Source organism: Mycteria americana, chromosome 1 (genome assembly GCF_035582795.1).
Source record: "Mycteria americana isolate JAX WOST 10 ecotype Jacksonville Zoo and Gardens chromosome 1, USCA_MyAme_1.0, whole genome shotgun sequence".
NCBI classification, from domain to species: domain Eukaryota; kingdom Metazoa; phylum Chordata; class Aves; order Ciconiiformes; family Ciconiidae; genus Mycteria; species Mycteria americana.
Window position 1 is genome coordinate 17,659,730 of NC_134365.1, and position 25,449 is coordinate 17,685,178.

General features: G+C 44.1%; 1 protein-coding gene across 7 annotated transcripts in view; it reads right to left on the reverse strand.

Annotated features, from left to right (window-relative positions):
* CELSR1 (cadherin EGF LAG seven-pass G-type receptor 1) overlaps positions 1–25,449 on the reverse strand; it is a 173,277-nt gene that overhangs the window by 95,057 nt on the left and 52,771 nt on the right. For all 7 annotated transcript variants that reach the window (XM_075492249.1, XM_075492302.1, XM_075492295.1 and 4 more), the window contains exon 2: positions 5,605–6,243. In XM_075492249.1, coding sequence (XP_075348364.1) covers positions 5,605–6,243 — 639 coding nt within the window. The remainder of the gene's footprint in view (positions 1–5,604; positions 6,244–25,449) is intronic.

Genomic DNA, 25,449 nt, shown 5'->3' on the forward strand with positions numbered 1-25,449 from the left:
GGCTGCCAACCACAGGGACACAGCCTGCCATGTCTACACCAATGGAGATGTCTGCTTATTCAATAAAGGCAGACGAGGGCTTTCCTCACAAAAATTTCATGCTGATGAGACAGAGAAAGTTGAAGATTGATGGAAAAGACTGTGCTGAGACATCTGTGCAGCAAACAAAACTAAGGAGTACTAATCGTGAGGAAGATCTTACAAGCAAATGATCATTTATCTCTCTGTCAGATGTGAAAAACTCATCGCAGCTGCAGAGAGTGATAGGTCCACAGCAATCAAAGAGGAATTGTGGTGCAGTTATAAAGACTTAGTTTCACTACAAACATCAAAACAACAGCCTGGCATAGCACTGCTGAAAAAGAAGAAAAATTTCTAGACCTGCAACATTATACAGACCTTCCCTGGGGTGCAACCACTCTACATAAGCTTTATCATGGCACTGTCATACAGAAACTGCAAGGAAAGGCAACCAGGTATTCTCCTCTGAGGCACCAAGAAACAACAAAAGTTATTAAAAGGCTGATAGTCAGCACTTGACTTTTCCTGCATCCAGAATCAGCAGAAAAACTTGATTAAAAACTCTTAAGACTTTTGCAAATGGGAAAAGATACAGCCTTTAAATTCTGAAAACGGTGCAAATCACCCAGCGCCCTAATAGCTGTAATTAAACTCTTGAAAATGAATATACTATTTTTAACAGTATTAGACCTTGCCACAGTTTTTGTATGTTTATTATATAAATGCACCTGGAATCCAGCAGCATAACTTTGAAGACCTGGACTAAGGGACACTGTTAAGGCAGCAACAACACAAAACATTTTAGTGCCTTCACTGCATCACCTTAACATTTGAATGAGGTATCAGAGAGATGACCCATGAAGTTGTCCCATACTGTAGACAATACCCCTACATTTATGGGAGTGTTTGGGAATGACAGAATTTCTTATTTGGTGTTTTGTGGCAACAACAAACTTGGTTACAGCTGTTTGAAAGTGCTGGCAAAGCCCCACAACCCTCTGAGGATAATCTTTCTTCAGCCTTGCTGTTGCAAAACCATGGCCTTTCATAAGCTAAACAAGGAGTTAAAGATGCAGTAAGGAACCTGAAGGAATGAAACAAAGGTTTGCTGCACAGGATTTTGGCTGTTACACACCTGTGATCCCACTGCTCCAGTGGAGCTGCAGAAGTGTAACCGAGAGTGGAATTTCAGACCCCCTCACCCAAGATAAAACACTCATTACGGCTACCCTGGCTGCCAGATTTCTCTACTTGAAAGCTGAAATTCTCCCAAATAAATCTCTCTGGCCTGAAAAATGAGAATCTGGTATCAGACCGAGCTGGGAAATTACTATCTGAAGAATGGATATAAGTAAAGATAACACAGAAGCAAATCTTCACCTTTACTTTTACTGCTATATGTTTGCAAGAGCCAAACGCTGAGAACTTACTAAACAATATGAATAGGGACTTCTGGCATGATGCTGTGAAAACAGGTATAATTACCTTCTCACGACACAAAGTCAGAATTCATGGTGGCCAAGTTAGATGTCATGATTCCTCATGTCAATATGGTATCACAAAAATAAATTAGGAGGAAAAATGTATAACATGTAAAAGATCTCTAATTGCTGTATTTGATTACTAGAAGATTTACAAGCACTTAAGATTTCTCCCCCCTCTGAAGTGAAATCCAAGGAGAGATCCAGAGGATACGGGAAATTCTCTGATTATCTTTTTCCCTAGAAATTACTCCTTGCTAGGGCTTAGGTAGCAAAGGAGGCAGAGAGAATGCCCTGTGCTAAGGAGAACTGTGGGAACATTAAATCTCTTCCTTATTTCAGGGGTTGGTTTTTTTCCCCCTTGAAGTGCTTTTGTCTGAAAATTACATTTTATTTTTTGGGAGCACGGCCGTAGAGGAGAGTGGTTGCGGTGGCTGCTGAGCAGAAGGACTGCAGGCATCAAACTGCGGCGAGAGCTGCGGGAGGACCCAGCGATGGCAGGAGGCACCCGCTCACAGCAGGGCAGGAATCGTGGGAATTCACACCCAAAAAGGTGGCGACTTAGGGCCGCAGGCATCAGGATGTGGCTGGAAGTACAGCTCATTCCGGAACCGCTGTGGCAACCATGCCTCCAAAACCAGTGCAGATGACACTATGCATTTGCTCTTCATGGGTTTGCCCCTGGGGCGTACAGAGAATTCCGCTTCTGTCCAAGCCTTCTCCTATAGTTCATCTCGGCTGCTTCTGCAGCGCTCAAAGATACGTGAAATAAAGCTGGAAAAATTACACAGGCTTTCCACAGTGTTCATTACATTTGTTTGCTTAACTTAAATTGCATCCTTTAACCCTTTAGCCATGCACATAGCTCCCTGCCATCAATGACACGATTGTTAGTGTGTACATTGTTCACTTCTCTATGCTAATTTGTATATAAAGAGAAGAAGTTAAAGGGGTCGCTATTCTGCAAAAAACATTATTAAAAATATATGTCCTTCTTCACTCATGTCCTTACATCACAGGAAGTGAAACTAATTCCAAATCACCCCAAACTAGCCAGTAATCAGGTTTCAGAAATATCTTGCAGAAGCTCAGTTTACCTTTGTGCCGTAACAGAAGACTCCTGAAGACAGAGAAACTTTCATCATGTATATAAATGGCTAACAATTAGATCAAAACAAATGGAGGGCTTCAAAGCGGGGTGGAAAAACGGGGGGAAATTCCATCTGATTAAGGACATAGTTATCTTCTACAGGAAATAAATGCTATATTTTTAACAGGTGACCAGTCGGATAGATCCAGTACAGGGTTATGATTGTGTAGTGATTTCTCATCGAGTTGCAGTGTATCTCCCCTGAGAGATGACAGATCTTAGTATTTTCTTGTAATTATTTTCCTACATAGGCTTTTAATTGGGAAATGGAAACATGAGAGCTCTCAGAGCAGGCTGCATTTCATTGACTATTACGATTCATATTTCATCTTTTACAATTAATTCAAAGATTCATAAGTACCTCATACTGGTATGTTACTACACTGAGTTAATACCATGGTAACATTTTGGTAATACCAGAATCTCTCAACTTTCAGCCTTAGCAATTCTCTGCTCATTCCGATTTACGATTGCTGCATTCCGTGAGCCAGTACACACTGCTGCTATTCAAACCAACCTATGCTGTTTAAATATTAAATAGATATAAAATCTGGATCGTTGTAAACAATAAATACTTACATACAAGCGGAAAACACAGCATTAGGATCAACAGATATAAACTGAACTTGCAAATGGATATGAATGTGTGTAAAGAAAGGACAAAAATCATAGGTAAAATACAAATTCTTAAGGGAGATTGGGACAAGATTCAATAATGCATCTTCATAAAATATTTCTGGTAATAGATTACTTGTTGATAACATTTTCCACCTTGTTCTGTAAAGGGGATGAAAATCAACCAACTAATGACCACCATATGTGGGTAAGTGTGTCAGTTTGATGGAAAAAACATTCTCATGCAACATGGAGCCTAAAGGCACTAATGTAACAAACCAACCACACAGCAGATACTAAATTTCTACTGCATTCATTCAGCAATAAAACAGAAATATTCAATAATATTTGTATCAATTTACAAGATAAGGGATTCCAGAGCCCTCTTGATCATGGTTGGGTGCGTTTTCCCCTGGCCGACCTGACTGCGATCACGACCCGAACTGTCCTTCCAAAGAATGAAGTGTTTCACTGATGCGTAGTTAACTCTGAAACCTAAAGATAGCAAGGCTATAAGCAGTGCTCACTCCTTAACTTCTGATCACTTTAATATCCTGGCAGCAGGACAGTTAATTTTTAACTCAACAACTATGCACTGAAAATACAGTTACAGATCAAATCTTTCTTTGTGTATGAATAATATGGTGCCTCTCCTCTAAATATATGCTGTGTCTGTTCTGACTACAGCATCAATTATTAAATATGTTCATCAATTATTAATATAAGATTATTCTCTTTCATTTTTAAAGTATATTTAGCCTTTTTTTTGAAGATTTCCAGCAAGAGACCCTCAAAATGTGATGTAGGAATGCATGTCATTCCAAAACCCAAGATATGGATGAATTAACTCTATTTATATGCATATCTGTTTAATGAAACTTGCTACTTCTAACCATTCCTTTTTACAGTACAATAGTACATAAACACATTAAATGAAATCAACTGGTCTTAAAATCTATTTTGTGATGCCCAATGCTGCACGTATTTTGCATTAGCTGTATGTAATGGATAATGGACTTTACAATGTTATTTCACTGTGGAAGTCTTGAGCAGGAATGAGAAGCTTGGCAGGAAAATCACTCCTCCACAAAGACCAAATATCCCAACCACCTCGCACCTCTATTCAGGGTTTCACTGGTCAGGCAAAAAGTTTGTCTGCATCTCCTTAGGAAGGTCCTGCCGCCCTAAGCCCCACTCAGATCTCGGGGAGCATCTCCTGTCCCCCTTGCTGGGAAAAGCCCAGCTCACTTGCTGCTGCCATGTCCCTGATCACTGACTCCTGGCTCCTTCCACTGTCGCATTTTTAATTACAGCCCTGAGCCAAAAGCCACAGAAAGTGAAGGAAAACCCTTCCACCTAGAGGGCTGGATCCAGCCCAGTCGGCATACACATCATCTAGATTTTTTTTACACGGAGACTTAAATAATTTATCTTTTCAATTTTTTCTAACTTCAGCATGAGAGGCAGCACTGGGAACAGCCCCCTCTGCTTCACCCCTTGTTTGTGGGGGTCACAGAAGACATTGCTGAGCCAGCAGCATAAATTACAGCCGGCAGCACGTCAGTGCAGAACGCTTAACTGGTGCGCAATTTCAAATACATAAATAATCCCACTGACTTTACTGAAGCACCAGAAAACATTCAGCTAATATTCTTCCATAACTTCCCAGGAGTATTTGAGAAGCAGCACTTTGATCTTTATTAGCTGTCAAGTCCATGATGAGGCAAAGCACGTTCCTCAGCAGGCTGCTGGAGACAGGCCTGGAAGCAGCTACGTCCTTCTGGAGTTTATCTGGACATACACAAACTGGAGCTGACTTTCAGTACTTCACATAAACGTGTATTATTGCAGTTTCTTGGGACCATGAACCATCCCCATGCTCTGCGCTTGTTGACAACCAAGTGTTGACGACCTCCTACTGAGGCTGCGCACCCCCTCTATACCCTGGTACAAGGGGACTGCTAAGGGGCCAGGAAGGCGTTAACGTGCAAAAACATGAACCAGGGGATGTGTCCCACCTTTTTCCTTCTAGATAAAATAAATATGTTTGCATAAAGTGTTTTGAGAAGAAATTCACACGATGCGAGTTGCTTCAGCAGCTGTTGGTCCCCTGCATGGCCTGGAGCAATGCACGGTTCCTACCACCATGTGTGCACTAAGATACAGGACTTACCTAAGTGATGTGTGACATTCACAGGCCTTCTCCCGACCAGAAGGCAGCGCCAGGAGTTTTTCTCCCTTTGACTAAGAATGTCAGCAATTTCAGCTTGACACAGAGCTGGCCTGGCTTATGGTCTAACATATAAATCATGGGTCAAAGATAAGATAAACACATACCAGTGTAGTCCTCGTAGCATTCACAAGTGTAGCCTCCTTCTCGGCTCCGGCACAGCCCGTTGCTCCCGCAGGGGTTGGAGTAGCAGAGGTCAATCTCCGTCTCACAGTAGTCGCCCGTGAAGCCCGGGGGGCATCGGCACCGCAGCCCGTTGATGGGGTGGATGGGGCGGAACAGGACGGTGTTGGAGCTGATGAACGGTGCTGAGCTGTCAAACTTCAGGACAGAGACGCACTTCATGTAGTTCTCACAGGGCTCGCGCAAGCAGATGTTGTCATCGAAGGGCAGCACTCTCTGCGTGGAAATCATGGTCAGCAGGGTCCTGTTGAGGTAGATCTGCTCCTGCAGGTCCTCGGAGGGGAAGAACTTGTTTCGAATGCCACCGGGGAGCAAAGCCGAGAAGGTCACATTCAGAATATTGGAGCTGACGTCTGTGTCATTTTGGATGTTGAAAACGAAGATGCCATCCTTGGCGGTAGAGAGCACTGTCGCCACCCCCTCCACGAACAGGGACAGGAGGGGAGAAAGGAACCTCTCCTGGGACATGTTCTCCAGCCGCACCGTGATACTGTTGGTGAGCATGTCGTCTGTGATGATGGTGACGCGCAGGGTGCAGACTGCCGTGACACTGTGGACACCATCTGAAGGGAAGAGAGAAAGATAACAGCGATGTCAGAGCAGGCTTCAGCCTACAGACAAGGAGGCTCCTGGAAATAAAACAGAGCTGCGAGGCATTTCAGGGCACTAGGATGGGAGAGGGAAATGTATCCACCTTCTGCAGTGATTACCAATGCCTTTACTCAGGAAAACAAAACAAAATCTCTTAAGGATTGCAACTCAAAGGACCAGAGACATCTTGAAGAGCCCCTGAAGAACACCTGAAGAACATCCCAGGCAAACAACTGGCCAGGGCTTGTGAGCAAATGGACAGCCTGAGAGCCCCAGGATGGCCAAGAGGAAGCCAAGCGCAAGGGGCCTCTCATGATAGCGACCGAATGGATTTTCATACAAGTCACTGCTAGTCTACAACTGGTGCTGGGAAGCTGTCGCTTTTCACAGCACAACACCAAAATTACCTTCTCCAGGTGTGGTCTCAGGCTTAAGGAGCCAGAACTATGCACAGACAGAGAATTGTGACCAGAGCTTTAGATAAAAGTCACCTAAGGAAACAAGTCTTCACATTTGAACACCTGAATTTCTTCATTCCTCACACCTAACTTCTTCAAAATACTTTATGAAAATTAGAAAAAAATATTGAATAAAACACATCTGTAGCAAAAAGCAGACATTTAAAAACTCTTGCCCTTTTATCCTTCCTTTAAAGCATTTCTGATATTGCTGTACATGTTCTGCAATAAAACCTGTAAATATATAAATATAGCACTAATACCAGACACTGGACTGAGAGATGCCACTGTAAAATCTCAGTACACCTTCAGGCTTACAGTAGTGCTGTGAATGTACAAACTCTAGAGCATTCTATCATTACGAAACATAATTGTGACACGGTGAGTGCTACAATTAATCCAAATTCAACGTGAGCATGGAATGGGAAGTTGTGTCATCACTGAAACTAAACCACTTAGTTTAATTCTGTCTCCTTGCTAGCATTAAGGACTCATTAAGAAAATACAGATCGCATTACAGAAAATATGGTTAGTGTTACAGCAGCATCCAGAAATCCCAGGAGAGATCACGACTGGCTTCTGATAGGAAGTTCCTTCTCAAAGATCTCATAGTGTAAATAAACAACCAGAAACGGGAGTGAGTTCCTCTCATGAGAGAGATGAACTGGTTTGAGTGGCCAATATCAGGCCCACAGCAGGGTTAAGAACTGAATGCAGTTCCCCTAGGTCCCAGCTCAGTGACATAGTCTTGGCCCAAAGTATCCCAGAAATAATTGTTCCACAAGTGACCTGCTATTACATTTATTTCAATTAAACCATAAGGTACATGCAGAAATGGATTTTGAATCACCTCAATGCAAAATTGCAGCAGAAACTGCAATTGAATCAATCTAAACCCAGTGTGAGATCTACATTCTAATAGCACGGATTGCTAAAGGTCATTTCCCCAAGGTTTACTATCTCAAAGTGAAAGTTTATGACCCATTACGGTCTCTTATAAAAGGCTTCTCAGAAAAATCAGAATGGCTCCTTTCCTATTCACTGTCACTGCTACACCTCAAGTGCTGTTTTGTTTTAAAAAGAAATGTATAGTTGGAAAATTTTTCCTCCAATAATAGAGTAGCTATATAGTAAATTACGGCAGCATAATTAACCAAATGGCTTTTGACTCCCTCCTCCTGATCAGGTTATCTGTAAAAGCTCAGCTGTTGACTTTTTTCCACACTGAAGCAGCTTTTAGGCAAATAGAAAAATCTTTTCTCCTGTGTGCTACTTTACTACTGCCTAGCTAAAACCAAACAGTCAGAAGAGGTCATCATTCGGGGTGACCTGTTTGATGTGCCCCTCACAGAAGCTCACGCGCCAGCTTTCACTTTCTCCCAAGTTTGCAGAAATCTTTATCTCCTCTTCCTCAGATTCATTCTAGAAATGTGTAATTTCAGCCTCTACCAAGACCCAAAGCAACCTTTAAAAATGATGGGTAGCCAAAATCCTCATTGCAACCTCCTCCTGCGCAGTCTGTGGATTTCTGGCCAACAGACAATACAGGATGCACTTATTTTCAGAAATGACACCCTCAGACTAGTTTACCCACTTCTGTCAACTGCACAGCTCATTCCCCTTTCCAGGCCAGAAGCAGAACAAACTATTCACATTTTTTTTTTCCTAAAGCAATTGACATTTGCCTGCCTGTCCCATAGGGTGCCTGAACTATTTTGCTATTTGTTGCACAATACGCTACAGAAGTTCTCTCATACCAGAGAGAATGCTGGACAATGGGTCCTTTTCTTAAGAAAACACTATGATCTATAGCCCATGGTATGTATAGTAAGAAGACAAAATACGATCCACTGTCTGACAACGCAGCAGAGTCTACAAACTGTCATAATCAATATCAACTGTCACAATATGCAAGAGCTTCCCAGCATTCACAACAGCTATTCTGACACAGTTAATAAATCACTGGAAAAAGCCCGGTGTCAGATACCACACAGCCTCCTTGTTCTGCAGGCAGCACAAAAGAAAACCGGGCACAGACGTATAGCTGCAAAATGAAGTCGTGTTTTAAAAGCCAATTCGGCTTTGTGCAGCCCTGATGCAGAGCATTAAAATAGAAAAGAGTAAAAAGGAGCTGAGCATGTGTACTATAGGCAACAAAAGAGCGGCACGGCTATACAGCCTGCTGGACAAGCACCTCTTTCATATCGCCAGCAAGTCTGAGAGCAGCATCACGGGATCCGATCATCTATTCATTCAGAAATTCGTGGAAAGTTGAAACAATCTGTGGTTTTATAGGACCAAATTAGTATCCTACTTTCAACAGACAACATTCGCTTTGAGGGCTGAACAAACGCAATAAAGAAAGTGGAAATTTTGTCCTCGTCTTTATTGGGAATTGAATTAAGCCCTAAATACATGGTACTGTATGTATTTTGAGATTCACAGGCGAAATACTCCATGGAAGTTTCAAATGTTTACTGCCAGAAATGTGAGAAAAGTAACATTAGGAAGTACTATTTTATGGAGCAGTAATACTTTATGTCCTTTCACTGTCTGACATGCCTACCATATGCAGTTATCTGATATACACGCACAACCAATCTGTTATTCTGCTAAAAAGGCTCTAACAACCTGATTTTTCAAAGGTCTTATGACACAGCTACATAAAGTCCCTATCATGTTTTGGCAGATGCAAGATGGCTTCAGTCAGGGGTGTGAAACACCCTTCAAGTGATGCTACACAGGAGGAACTCTGGCTACACTTTACTCTTTGGAGCAGACCTCTGCACAGATGAACACATACACATATGCAAGGCTTAGCTGTCAGCGGTTCTCACAGCCATCATCTGCTTGGCTTCAGCAAACCGGCCGCATGCAGGAGTCTTCCTGAAGGAGCTCTAAAAACATGAGCCGTGCTGGCAGATGGGACGCATGGGCATCTTGCTAAGAGCAGCTTCAGCAGACAGCCTGGATCTTAGCAGCCCAAGCCCCTGCCACCTGGGTAGCCTGAGAAAAGGGAAATGCAGGACGGACCAAGGAGGAAGACAGGATTCGATCTGTCCTTTTGCAGGGATGGCTCCAAAAACCCTTGTACCAATGGCTTTTGTCACCCTGTCCTTGAGTTTCTCTTCCATAAAGTGGGCATAATGGCACTTACATGTACATTGTGGAGTACTGGGTGCAGATGCTGAAATGCTGAGATAGTGGGATAATGAAGGCAACGTAAATATCCTAAACAAACCATAAAAGGTTCTTTCAAAAGCTGTTGCAGCCCAGTTCATCAAAAACAAGGTGGAAAGTTTAAAATAAAAGACTCAGCATCTCACATGTCAGTGAACGGACAAAGAGGATTCTGGATGGTCGGGTGGCTGCACAGGAGAAGAGGTGTTCATTAGAAATGCAGTCCCTGCACACTGGATTTATATCCTGTCAATATTATTTTATGTATGCTTTCTACAAAAGAAATCTCCAGAAGATGGAAATCAAAGCAGACTGTTGTCTTTTCTGTCATTGTCATTGCTGAATAGGTTCCTTAAAAACAGAACTACCCATCTTCATCCTCCATCAAACTAATGAAAAGATTTAATAGCAATCACATACCCTGATGCATTACAAAGAAAAAAGAAGACAGTAAGGCTGACAAAAGCTTGAACATGTCTAAAATACACTAATAACTAAGAATTGATTAAATAGTCATCATTGTTTCATGATTACCCTTACTTTACAACAAACCCAATCAAATCCGAGACTTTAATCTCAGCTTTCTATCTTCTGGCAGTCCATAAACCAAAGAATTTTATTATCTAGAAATGTAAACACAGCAAAGTTTAACTGAAATGCACATTTGGCAATGGCAGTACCTGGTCAGAAAGGATCTTTTTGTTTATTTTTTAAGTTGGCAGAAATAAAATAGTTAACACTTTTTTGGTTTATTATATACAAAGGTCTTAGGGCTGCATATCAAAGCTGAATATTTTATATAAATACTTTAGCATAAGAGCTTTCTTTCATAGATAGCCCAACCCACATATATTCTAACTCTGCTTTATAATGCATCTGGAAGTAACAGATGTCAGAGTTTATGACAACCATGCAAACTCCTTGGCTAGCAAAACGTAGAATAAGGATGCTCCATAGGTTCAAATAACCTCTTGCTCTTCCCAGCTCATAAGAAGCAGGCATGCGCATGGGTAGCAAACACCGCTTGGTAACATGCCTTTGAACCATCAAACCTCCATCCCCCATTGCTTTCAGCCGTGTCTTTACATATGGGAGTTAACACACACCTAGCCCAGTACCAAGCCTTGATTTAATGATGACGATGCCATACTTTCAGCGTCCTCTCCACTGCTTGGGCGGCAGTAGCATGTAAGTAGCACCAGCTTGTGGCAATGGAGACCGCAGGCAGTTCTTGGCTCCCTGAGCAGAGCTGGAACCCAAACCATGCTTCCCGCTGAGCAAACAGCAGTAAAAAATCAGCAGGTGCCCATAAAAGTGAGATGCATAGTCCTGCACTAAGCTTCAGTTTGCCTCAGTCTGCAAGTCTTGCAGGGCTGAGTCCCTTCCTTGCATTGTGCTTCCACCACCATGGAAACAGATTTAAAATGCATAAAATATCAGTGTATTAATATTGTCCTTTCCAAACCACTGCTGGAGGCACTACAAAGCTTCATTTCTATGAGTAGAAATGAGAAGTCTATGAGCATCCAGAAGAAAACTCTTTCAAATATTTTCTACATTATGGAAAAGTTCAGGGGCTTATAGCACACAGAAATATCCTGAAAGAAAGTAAACTGAAAATGGCGGGTGGGAGCCTAAGTAAGATGCTTTGCCAAAACAGCAGAAAACATTACCAGAAAGGAAAATGAAAATAGGCATAATTGTGAATTTACAGAGACGCTACCCCAGGGTCTCCCCATTTAGCGAGCAGCCTGTCTGGAGAAGTGTTTCAGGACAGGAACTGTGTACGTGGCCCCCGCTGGAGTGCCTTCAGGGCACACCGGCAAAGGACGCGGGGGCTGGCGTCGGCCTTAGATCTCTGAAAGGCCAGAGCGATGGGCAGCGGCAAATGTCCGCCGTGCATCCCTAAGTAGTTCCTGTTTTTTGATAGGAACAGATGAAGGTACACATTTCTCTTTTGCTAGAGAAAAGTGATAATAAATGGTGCAATAACAGAAAAGTAATGTCCTTGAGATATACACCTCCTTTTGGAAAAACATAAACATGTTTTGTATAATGTCCTATCATTAGACAGGCACTAATGAATTCCGTCAAAACCTCCCTTTTGCTGGGATTGGAAAAGCCGCTTATGAGCAATTCCTTCTATATCAAGTCAGATGAAATGACACAGAAATGATTCCCCTTGGCCACATGAAGCTTATGTCATTGCTTTTGTCCCTTCGTTTCAGACTGCCAGTCTCAGCTTCGTGCATTTAGGAGCACTGACTGCCAACACAAGCTGTGGGCTTTGGAAAGGATATATAAAAATAATTATCTATTACTCACACAGTGCCAAAGGTTCAGGCTGGAATCACCGCTCTGAAAAACGTTGAAGCCCAGGTCTGCTCCAAACCCCATGACGTCAACAGGAAGATTCCCATTGACTTCAGTGGGCTTCGCTCCCGGCCAAAATTGGGCCTAGAGCCTAACTCCCCGAGTCCTTGCCAGTGCACTCGTGCAGAGCTTCATTACCGACCCGGCAGCCCCAAACAAGAGCAACAGTCTGCCCAGGAAAAGGCTCAGGGCTGAAAATCAAGATGGCAACAGCAGAAAGCAAAAGACAAGGGATAAGCAGGGCAAGCATGCAGACAGTAGAAGCATGCAATATGGACTGCACAGCACGAGTTGTGAAGGTTGTAAGGGTTTTCCTAAAATCAGGTGTCTGAATCCGTACCTCGACATCTCTAAATTTCCAGGAAGGATGAGCAGCTGCAGCCCCCCTTCTGCAGATGCTCAGTTGTGAAAACACTGGCCAATGTTGCCTGGCATCCTTTGAAAAAAAGAGGGTTCAGAAGGGCCACAGGAAGGGGGAAGAGAAAGATGTGTTACGTGGAGTTATGGGGTGATTTTAGATCACAGGGCAAGGTAAAACAGAAGGCAGCTGAGCCGTGTGGGGTATGCAAGCACACCGGGAATGGGGGCTCAGTCCTGACCGAGCTACATGGGAGGGGAGTGTCCTGGGCAAAATGTGTCTTTGGGGGGAAAAGAAGGTATTTGGGATTGACTCGTCAAAGGCTGGAAGATTGCCAGAGGACAGGCAATGGCCCACGCTGGCACAGAGTGAGTGCCTATGTATGACTGCACCGTGACCAGCTCTCCCTAAACCAGCGTTAACCACACTGCCTCCAGCACCGTCCCGCTGCCGCTGCGGCAGCTCAGACCACCCATGGGGTCTGTCCTGGCCCACCCAGGACATGGGTGCGTACCTGGGTTGTGGCTATGCCAGCCTGTGCCCTGCCGCTGCACTGCCCCGCGACAGCGTCAGCCACACCCGCGCTGGTGGAATGATGTCGGGGTCAGTGCAAGCAAAGGATCCCAACTAGCCTGTCCAGACGCTTCCAGGTGAAGCCAACCTCTAATGCTCACAGGCTGCAGACACTCTTAGAAACACTTCAGGTCAAACTTCCAGGCACTTCTCTTTGCAAGACGAGTCATCTCTTCACCCTGACAGAGATGGGTATCTGGGACACCTGGGGAAGGCAGGCAGTGGGACTTGGGGCTTGCGACTCATGGCAGCTCTCGCTCCGTGGTCCCCTTGGCAGCAGCCATAGCAGTACCAGCTAAATCAGCTAAAAAAAACCCAAGCTGTGGGAGGAGAAGCTGTGTGTAAAGCAATTATGAATTCCTGACGTGTATAAGAGAAAAAAACAGACTAATTTTGGCATCATTATCTTTAATGTAGCCTGTGCTGTTCAGGATTATTTACTTTGCACACAATACGGAAAAGAAAAAAACCCATATTTTGGTTTGCAGCTTGAACAGGGGATTAAGAACAAATTGATGCCAACTGGATTGCTCAACATTGTACAAGACTGCCATTAGCTTTTCTGAAACCAGCACCTGCAAGCTGAGAATTCTGCAATGTTAATTGAGTTGGTAACACCAGTCTGGGGGAATATTTCCGGAGGGTGGGAAGTAGGGCAAGTTGGATCTGCTGGCAGGAATAAGCACTCTTGAATTCTGACTGCAGCGAGGCTGAAAAGACACCTAACTTCGCCCAGCACCCTCCTGCAGCATCACCTCTTGCTCTTCAGGTACTGGGGCACACGGGGTGCAACTGCTGCGGGGGCTGAGACGCAGGCAGGGGAAGCTGGCAGGGACACAGGTGGGCAGGGGAAACAAGTCCCTGTCCTGAGCAGAAAGCACAAGGACGAATGTTACTTAGAGGGAAGTACGATACATGGGAAGATAGCGTAAGTCCATTAATATCCAGCTCCTTCCAGACCATTTTACTGACGAGGAGATTTCCCTGCTAGCTAAAATGCAAACTGATTTTCCTTCCCAGGCTCTGCACATCCCCGTGTACCGCAGCTGGTTTTCCTTGTTAGCAAGGACTGGCAAGACTCCTCTGCCCGGCCGTGCTCGGCAGCGGGGCTGAGCCTGCCCCAGCGTCGTGGCTCGGGCCAGATCCCTGCCCGCCGTCACCGGCAGCGCTCCCCTGCCCGGCTCCCGGCCGCACAGGCCCTTGGAGGGGATGCACAGCCCAGGAGCCCACCCTGCTGCTGCTCCACAGCCAGGATGCGAGCTGTGACACTGCTTTTAAACTTCAGCTGAAGAGGCGGGTTTCCACTGCATGCTAATGTCCATGGAGACCGCGTGTCTTATGGCACTCATCAGACCTGTCCAGATGAAAAACTCCACTCCAGATTGCTACACCAGATAGATTCACAGACTGACTTGCTGGGGGCTCTGCCACCTCCCATAAAGCTTGGTCTCATTTCATACATAATCAAAACTATTGCCTAATTACTGTGATAAGTTTTAAGCCTCTCTGAACTTTAAAGGGAGGGGGTTTTAGTATAATTTACATTTTCATTCTAGTTAAATGCATAGCTAAACGTCCATAGCTGAAAGACAAGCATCGGTTTCCCAGCACTTGCGTGCAGCCACATCTCGCAGTGCACCGCAGCGGTGGCCGCCGTGGCTTGGACAGGGCACTGCCGGGCAGGGGGAGATGCTGGGGGAGATGCCGGCGAGCATCGGGGTGCACGAAGCCCAAGCACAGGGAGCCCAGTCACCCACTCACCCCACAGCCAGAGGGCTATTCATGGGCATCTCCACCTTCCCAGCTGTAACCAGTTGCATACAGGACTCGAAACAGGTTTCTTAAAGATCCATGAAAGCACCAGACAAACTAAACGGCAGTCACGGGACGCTCCAGCGTTAATCTCCATTCAGGGATAGTCTTCAAGTAAATGATTTATTTTGTACAGAGTAAGAGAACAGCAGTGGGTTTACCCTGAGACATGCTTTTACGTCACTAACTTCACTTCAAAGGAGAAAGCCCCCGCTCGGGGTGCCCGGCCGTGCTGCCGGGGGAGCAACCCATGGGTCCCCACAAAAGCCTCCATCCTCCTTGTAGCTACGCATCCCCTGCAAACATTTGTACTCACTCGGTCTGATTAAAGCAAGAACTTCCCCAGGCAAGCCAGGGCTCCGCTCAAATCTCTCTCTGCAGTTTCAAAGCAGGATTGGATGAGAACTATTTTGGGGATGGCAAGGAGGGTGGGAAGTGTTGGGGTGGGGGCCTGGGAGTTTCAAAACCGGGAGCAGTGATAAGGAGATAGCTTCTCTGCCTCAGTGTTTGCACCCGTACTGCTTATTAGTAACCTCAGAAGGATTCTTTCAAAACAGTTGTCAGCAAAACAAAATCCATCACGTTTATTTTTCTAAGTGTCTCCATATTCCCATGTTCCTTTTGCCTGGAGATACGCTCTGCTCCTTGCTGAGACCCACAGTGAAATCATGGGGACACTTCCTGCTGGATGGAGTTCAGGTTTGCTATCTTGACTGGAAAACAAAGGAGGGAACAATGGAAAAAGACGATGGTCACGTTTTTCTGATGTCATTTCTGTTTACAGCCAAGCTTTCAAAACGGCTACGTATCAGCTGAAAGAGTCATTGATACACTGGGCAACACAGAAACTTGCCCAGCTCCCTGAAACAGAAAAACCACCAGAAAAATTCAGCTGCGGTAGCTCAACAGGTTGCTGACTGTGCTTGTGCTCTGCTGAAGCATAGCTTGGGAAACTAAGAGAGTTCTTAGGCATATGTGTATTTTTTTCAGTTTTCTGTAGTTTCAGTCATCATAAGACTATTTGCATATTAATACAAGGAAAAAACAGAGGGCTATCTATCCAGGGGAGGACAAGCAGTAATGGCTACATGTCTGCTTCCACATGCACCGGGCACAGGAAAGGTTGGTTCAGCTACTCCTTCTGCCCCAGGAGTTTTGAACACGCTCGAACACAAGGGACGCACACAAGCAGGGTAACGCTCTCATGCTGCTTCAGTTCACGTTAAATTTGTTGATGGGAGCAATGACTGGGGCATGGATACCCCACCTGCAACACGCATGTCCTAAAGGAAAGGTTTCAGAGCCTTTATAACTCTCTTTTCTCTCTTTCTCTCCCAAGTTCAATTAATGTTTAAGAGTTTTTAACAAGAAGTAGACCAAAATCGAGAGAAGTGATGGGGAGCATCAAGGTCCATTTGCTGGGATCCGACACAAAATACACCCATCTCCCACAGTCTGAAGAATTTAGACTTTCAATTAGCTTGACTTGATTAGAAATCCCCAGAATGAAAATATTTTATTCAACAAAATATCCCATTTTCCCCCATTTTTTTGTTTCAAAGGGAATAGGTTTTCTGTTTTCTTACTAGATTTTCAACTGACCAGTTTTGCTGATCTTTTCTGTTAACTGAGGTCTGCTGAGTTAAGCAGAATAAGAAGCAAATAAGCAAATAAGAAACTTGAGAAAATAAAACTTATGCAAAGAAGAAACTGAAATAAAAAATATTTGCTTGCATCATGTGATTAAAATAAAGAAATAAGAACAGAAAGATAAAATAAATGGGCAAAAGCACCCTTACCAAACTTCTGTAGTTTTGGGAAAGACTCACCAGGCACTGGCAATATTTATAGAAAAAATTCTATGTACTTTGTCCAGATTCTCTGTTGATAGGCAACCCACACAGTCTTTTGAAAATGCAATGTAAAAACAAAAAAGAACTTTGCTTAGCTAACCATCTACGTGTCACTTGCCACTGGCAATGAGATCATCGTATTTTTGGCCACATGGTCAACTGAGATTATTCTTGGATCCCTGCCGTTAAAACCAGTATGCTGGACATGAATCAAAAAGGACAAAGCACTTGTTTCCTGTTTCTATAGTCCTGAACCTGCAGTGGGTATTTTTCTCTCCAAAACTTTCCCAAAGAGAAAAGCAGCCCCACAGACAAAATCAGAAGAATGCAAGAGCTTGACTCCTATCACCGTACGTCATCTTGGGAAGCTGATGCAGAGAAAGGGCAGGTCAAGTTATGACAGATTAAAGTGGGTAACATCAGTGATTTGGAGCCACTGGTGAAACGCAGAAACTACACTGATCTTCAGAAACGATACTGTAATCTCAAATGCCTATCTAATGATTTCTATTCAGCTGAGCTGTAGAAATGGATTCAGAACTACATGATTCACTTATTTAAGAATCAGATAAAATTTTCTGCCAGACACTTTGTAAGACACAGATCTTGAGTGAAACAGGTATTTTGCATTCTAGAACTAATATAAGGCTACCCAACAATTTCCATAAGCAAAATATTATCTTTAAAGGAATTTACTACACTGGATAACAGAGGAAAACACTGGTGCTCTCAATACATCCTTGATCTTGCCCTGATCTTGCCCCATCCTACCACAGCATTAGCAGGCCATCGCCAGGAGCGTACCAGGCTTGACTCTGCCCAGCAGTCTCATGCTTCTGGCCAAGGGCAACGTGACAGTGTCTTTCTCTTCTGGGTGATGGTTCTTTCCTTCCTACTCTGCCAAGGCTGCAGATGATCCAGACAAGCACTCACTGCGGGCAAGTGCCAACACCCAGCAGGCACATGCCCGGCACTGAGCCATCGCCTCGGCAGGGCAGGATGATTCCTCATGCCACCTGCATCATGCACAGCACAAAGTTTTACTGGTGCAGTGACAATGTATTCATTTCCAGACATCCCATTGAAACTATTGCTCCTACCAGATCGCTGGATATCCTGACATCCAGCAGCAAAGTCCTCTTTTTCAACCCAGGCAAAATTTCCAAGTGGAAAAGAGGACATATCCAGTGAAAGCTGGACATACGGTGACCTTAATGGTACCATGGAAGAAGCACTTTTTGGCTCCCATGGAATAAACTACCCATGGAAAAAAGCTTCACTGTACACTGAGTTTTCCCAAGGCTGTTTGTATTTTCTACAAAGTCTAATGAATATATATCTTTCCTTCATTATAGCAGCAGTAGATTGCTATTAATATCTTTAAAGGCATTGTTTTTCATTGTTTTAGTTGTATTTTATGAGAAAATACAAAATACTGAGCCTATGCAAAATATCCTCAAAAACTGCCACTGTTAGCGTTGAACCTTAAAATGTAAATCATGCAGGGAAAACATGAAAATCCTCATTCTAGGAATCCTTACCCATATAGCCTCACTGATATCAGCAGAGCCTGAGCATTACGGAACCGTTGGACACGAAGCCTTCAGCCCGAGCTCCCAGACTGTACTTTGGTATGACTCCAAGAGAGTGCAACTTCCCGAGAAACCACTGAGTGAGAAGGGCGAGATTTCACCAAGCATTAGTAGAGGTCCTATCACCTTTCCATAAAACATACCAAACCCCTGTGTCAGCCATTTGTATGCATGCAATATGGGATAAATATTATCCCTGAGTGAGTGTAAATACTAATTTTATTCTTAAAAAATCCTCCTTTTTAAAATTTTGTACTACACACTGTGAAAAGCAGCTGTCTGTAAATCAGGATTTTCTCTGCAAAGAGCTTATCTGAATTCCTGCAGGATGCTTCATACTGTGGAGTCATGTCCCAAGAGCTTGGATAACTGGTGAAGTTGAGTTAGTAGAAAGGATTTGTTGTTTCAGTGCCCACAGCACACTTTTTCACCACCTGAGCTCCTGGGCCATCTGTACGGACAGGACATCAGCTCTGCAGAGCATGCCCTTGAGTGCAGCCACTCCTCTCTCTCTCTCCACCGATAAAATCAGGCTTACATCATGGCATCAATCCAGTGATACAGTTCTTGGAAGAAAAGTGTGGTTTAGGTATTTTCTAAAATCTCCTCAGTTTTCAGAAACCTCTTTAGCCCTGTTTAGATTTAGGCTGATATTATTGTACTTGACTAGTGCTGAGCATCTTCATGAGGGAGCTTTCTAAAGGCTGACAGGGCACCCAGTTATAGCACCCACAGTCACTGCACTGGGTCAATAACCCCTGCAAGCGTCCCGTGGGCCCATGAGGAGATCTGCTCCTTCTCTCTGCAGGGCACACCAGAAACTCCTCTTTGCCTCCCAGCCTGCAAGAAAGCCGCTGATGTCTGAGGTGGCCAAATCCTACCCATGGTGGTCCACAGCTGCAGAACCTCATAGCGCTGGCTGCTCGAAGCATTAATTTCCTTGAATGTCTCACAGGTGGGAAAGGGAAGCAGAGATTCAGGATTTGCATGGAAAGAAGTATTTCTCTCTGGACATGACAGCTTGTGATGGGGAGAAAGGCAAAGCAGCTGCAACCTGGATCAGGAGAGGTTTATAGGGCTGCTGGGGTGCCTGAGCAGCACAGGCAGTAGCAGCAGCACAGTATGGGGCAACCTTAGTGGAAAGGACAGAAAAATTCCCGTAAATGCGTGGCGGGAAGGGAGAGGGCTTTGGCACGCTCCAGGTCAGAGGCAGCACAGGCAGGAGGGCTGGGGGCAGCGCGGTGGCCAGCGGTGATACCTGGCTGTCACCCAACCCGGCTCCACAATTCGTCACGCAGACGTCATCCCTCGTGTCAAATAAACACAGAGCAAGATGCACACAAAGGTATCACGACAGCTGGCTGCAACGTCTGCAGAAAGCGTCTAGTGGAGAAAAAACATTTCTACCAGAAATCTCCCAATATTGTGCCACTGAGACCAATATAAATGAACAGAAACATATCCATTCCAGTGAGACTTTCATTGGGAATGACTTAGATAATCTATTTCTACCACCCCATATATATTTTTTTGATATCCATATTAACTCAAAATCCTGTACTGGCAAGGATGACTGTATAGAGTCCCTGCTCTTGACCTCTAGCTCAGGCTGTCCCCATTACAGCTGACTCCCGTGACTGCTGACGAGAGGTGGAAGCAGCTCTTCCTCCGATACCCCCAAAAGAGCAGAGAATTACCCCAGAGAAGCTGGCTTTTACTCCTCTTTTTATCTTCCTTCTTCCTTCCAAGCCAAAACAAACTTTAATTTCATTACAGTAAAATTGAAAAGGGCTTCCCCAGTTGCCAAATATATCTTCAGTTTCATTAAAAAAAACCCTAATTAAGGATGGATGTATAATTAAAAGTAAAAAAAAGCAGTAAAATTTCGAAGAACTTTCAAGCTCAAAATAAAATATTCTAGCCCCAACAAAATTACCCATTTGTCTTTGCCTCATTTCAGAGACCTGTTTCTCAAGGAAGACATTTCATAGTCTCCTTTTAGGGAAATCCAACTCCTCGTTCTCACTCCAGGACTGCTGCTGGCTCCACGTTTAATGGCTAAATCCTTTCGCATTTGTCTTTGAAAGAGGCTCTCATGAACGGGAAACTGTGTTATGACACCAGGCGCCCTTTAAACTTACTCTTTAAAGCAGCTCCAGCTCTGTAAAATGACCTCTCTCGACTCGCTTTCTCAGTTGGCTCAAGACATCTCCTTGCATGTTGTTTCTACAGCAATAACTTGAGGCTTCAGAAAATGCTGTAACAGGTGGTTAAAGTTAAGTCACCACCCAAAAAGAGGAAACATTTTAATATTACCTGCCTAATACACTTTTTTTCCTTACATCCACACTCGTAACCAGAATTTGGGTTTTTTTTGGTAGAGGTCCATGACTGATACCCAGACACTACCCAAGGCCAATAGATACAATATTGCAATTTATTAATGTATAGTATCATTTAACATCTGCTGTATTTTACTGACTGAGTTGTCTGGGAAGTACGGGATGCTTTGGAGACTGTGGAAACACAGGGAGGTTCCTTAGGTCTCTGAGTACATCTTGTACCTCTCTTTCACAAACGGTTTAACTTGCCAATCAAGCAATGATGTTTCTGTAATTACTTTAAAGGTACTGATCTCACTCGGTGCACACCGTGTACCGCTGTGTAAGTGGTGGAATTTGAATAATTATACCGTCCTAGAAAATATCAAATGTAATCCCAAGTTACCAGCAGGAGCTGAGTAGTAAGAAACAACGTGACACCAATGAGGTTGTACGAGCATGAAACACAGAACAGTTCTTTATCACCACTTAGCACTGTAAAATAAATACGGTGCTTCCCTCTGTCCTTTCTGAGTAGAGTAACATGCTCAGCAGCACTGAACTCAAGCAGTCCCTACTTGAAGGAGCAAGTGGTGAAGGGACAAGGATGCTGAATTGCCTCAAGCGAAATAACTCTGCTCTGCAACATCTTTGGTGTACTGGGGTTACTCCAGATTTGCACACAGGTACCAGAAGGCAGAATCTGACCAAATCACTTTAAAAAGACTGAACTGCTTGAGATACTAAGACCTGAGAATCCACCTCTTAATATGCCATTGCTCTAATTCTCTTCTTAAAGCATTTGCACCAGTAATCAGAGGTGATCACTAAGCTCCAGCCTGCACCTTTAATTAAAGGCTGTTTCTGAAAGCCTTGTCTAGAGGCTAATCCCTCTCTACTCAGCTGCTAGATTTGCAAAGCAGGGCAAGGAGGCAGATGCACATTTGGGGAGGTGAACAGGGCTCAGTTTAGCATCCCAAACTGTCACAAAACATCTACTAATACTGAAGCCAGCTACTTGAAATGCAAATTGTCAACAGTCAGTAAAGAAGTGGGGCAGAGAAGCACAAGCAGGGGAAAACCATGAATGCAGATATGAAAATTAATCATTCAAGGGTAACTACGTATTATTTTTATTCAATACTACTGGTGTGGGCTCAGGTCCTGTCAGCCCTTGTCTGGAGCAGATGCTTCTGTTGGAGTAGATGCAGGGAGACCTGCAGAGCTTGCAAGGAAGAAAACTGGGAACTGTAGGAGGTCCTCCCTACAAGAGCTCAAAGGAGATAGGAAAGAAAAGAGAACTGGCACACCAACAAAAGCAAATTTAGTCCTCAAAGCAGTAGTGTAGTGGCTCATAGGATCCTCATGAGCTGGGGAACTGTGTCAGAGAGCTCACATTTCGCTGTAGGCATGGCACATTGAGATTTCTGTGCAACTACGGTCACTCTGCTGCCTCTACTCGTAATGCATTGCCACTTACCCTCTGCTCTGCCAACGTGATGGGGCTCTGTCTCCCAGTATCGGATTTCCCCTATGTTTCACCTCCTCTCATGTGTCTGCCCCTTCCTCCACCTCCCAGAGTGGACACAAAGTCCTCCCTCCTATTCTCACTGTAAAATTCTCTCTTCTGAGGCACCTACGGGAAACTGCCTGCCTGTGATGGCAGGTGAGAGCCAGCACAAGTGGCTTCAGTCGCGGATGCCTTCTTCATAAGCTAATGTGGATAAAGAAGGGTCCCAACTGCAAACATAGATGTAAATGTACATGGCTGACTGTTGGCCTTGCCCTTCCACCAACCCTCACCCTGAGTGAGCCTGACAAACTTTTACCATCGCTTTTCTCAGCCCCAAGGGATGGCTGTCTGTTCTGTGTTTGTACATCTTGCTCTGGCTCTCAGCGGGCTGGTAACATACAAGAAGATAACAGTAACACAGCAGAGGAGTCTCTGCAGAAAAGGATTTGTGGTCCCAGTGCATATGTTTGTGGAGAATTTACTGCGTGGGCTTAGGGACTGCTCAGACTGACTGAGCTGCGGCTCCCACAGAGACCACTGCATGGACAAAGAGACACATACCCCAAAATCTCCAAACTCACAGTCAAGAAGCAAACATGAGAGAGGGGGATGAAATAAATGACCATAACCGGTAGCTTCATGGTGAAGAGCCAGACCTGTGGTCTGTAACAAGGAGAATGGGATGCTATGGTGCTTTCTGGGAGCTAGGATGGGCTTAATGGAATAAATATACGGAGAGAAAATAACCTCAGGAATACAGGGGAATTTTCTGAGTCACTATTTCCAAGTGAAAACTAATGAGACAAGCAGCAGGCAAGTCAATACTTAATAGGATCACGCTAGAAATATGAGACTAGAAAAGCTGAGGGGAAGCCCTCTCCGAGATTGCTCTGGTACCCACCGCAGGTCAGCACAGACACCGCGCAGCAGCCAAAGGATGCAGGAGTGCTGCAGAAACGGACCTGCATTGGCAGGCCTCACGGGTGCTTTCTGCGATGAAAGGTTAGTACTAAGATTAAATGGTCTTAAGCAAAGAGGGTGCTAACCTCCCTGTGTTCACAGCTGACAATTCAGAAGAGCTTCAAGATAAGTGGAAAAAAAGCGGGGAGGCACTTGGCTCAGAGGTCTCATCACTGGCTCCAGAATAAAGCATAAAAGAAAAGATAAATTAATTACTTCTCTTACTTCCTAAATATATATTCTCACTTCCCAATTGTACGCCACGATACACATTACAAGATGCTAAGACACACATTCTATGCTGATGGCTGGTGTTTGCCTCTGCTGCTGTCAGCCCCACAGTATGTAAACATCGTCCTTACACACGCGTGCCTCTCAGGTCTATGTAATCTGGGTTTTCTGCAAGGCTGGGGGAATGGCTGAACATGTGATTGCAAATCGAACTCTCTGTTGGCACTTTTTATGGCTTAAAAGACCCTCAAAAGTCAAAATACTAATTAAAAGAGTAAAATATAAGCACTCAGTGACAACTACATTAATGTACACACACACAATGTAGAGGGTATGGGAAACAAGCAAGCTATGGTAAAAACGTTAATAAATGATGCAATTTGTGACCTAGGCAACATCACTAAACAGAGAACAATGATTCTTGGACTTGCAATGGAGAAAGAGAACAGAGACAGAGGCGTGGGTAATGCAATGCTAGACATTGCTAACAAAACCCCCCCCCAGCTGATAACGCAGAAGACTAAGGAGGTGAAATATTATGGGAGTGAATAAATGGGATGAAAACCAAAGCAACTATAAGAGGCAACTGACTTTGGACATCAGGAAGAGATCACAGCGCAATATAAACTTGCTTGGCTTTTCACACCATGCAAAGAGGTAGGGTTTTCACACACTGTAACAAAAATATCTTTATTTTCTGCTAGCAGAGCTATAGAACAGTTCTGTGATACAGAAATAGTAGAATCTAATGACAAGAAAAGAGACTTGAGAGGTCTTACAAATGAAAACAAGAACTAGCTGGTGATGCAACAACATGGTAGTTTTAGTAATCATGGGCTAGTAAGGAACACAGCAGCCAGCATATTTAAAAGTGATTTGCCAAATACAACAAGAAAATCTTTAATTCTAGTGATGCCATTAGCTGCAGGATTCAAACATGACAGAAGCTAATTTAACCCAACACAAACTCTGCTGGTTGCACTTTCCCTACATAGACTAGTTACTGATTTTAATGATACGTGATAAAAGTTGGGTATCTTTAGAGTGTTTTTATTTGAATTACAGAAGTAACTTCCACCTGGACCCAAGAAATGCCCACAGTATGTTGAGTTCGCAATGGCTGCATGTGCAAATCTAACCGGGAGCAACACACCTACTTACTTTAAGTGCCACCTCCTCTAGTTAATTTCTCTCTCTCGCTGCTGGTTGCAGCGTGGCATGTGGGCTTGGCTCTGGGCACTTCATGAACTCATCCGGAGAATGTACATTCAACATTTCAAGCCGGGACTCCTCGCCGAGCGCGGGTTTCCCAGGCAATCCAGCTGCCCCGCAGGCCAGTGCTGCTCTTCCTCCAGCAGCTCCCCCCATGCGGCGCGGCCCCCCCCAGTACCGGTTTGTTCAGCTCAATTAAACAGCCCCTCGTCAACGTGCCTTGGGAAAGGACAAGCTTTCCCTTCCAGTGAATGACAGAGACTGAAGCTCCTGTATTTATTATATTCTGACTGGTTTCAGAAGGATGTGCGCCCGTATTTATCCTAGTGACACAGTGACAGTCACCAAACCATGTCTGGGGATTTTAGAGGTAGGAAACAGTTGGTCTCTCGTCTTGATACCTTTGTTACAAAAAGATCCTAAGTGGTTCATGTAAATGAATCCAGAAACACCAGACTTCCTAGTTAATCTATTTGATATATTGATAAAAGTGAAATAATAGATGATTTTTTAAAAAGTGAATATTTACTCAATTTCTGATTCCTCTCTAAGGTCAACTCTTGAGCCAGCTGGTAACACTTTCAGAGTTTAAGCTGCATTTTACCAGTAAACGATCTTTTTAAATAATGCCCACCAAAAGCAACACAACATTTTGCTGTTTCTCAAGCAGATACACCCCACATTCGGCAAAGCAAAGACATGATCTTCTACCTTAAACCAAATCCCAGCCACCCAAAATGCT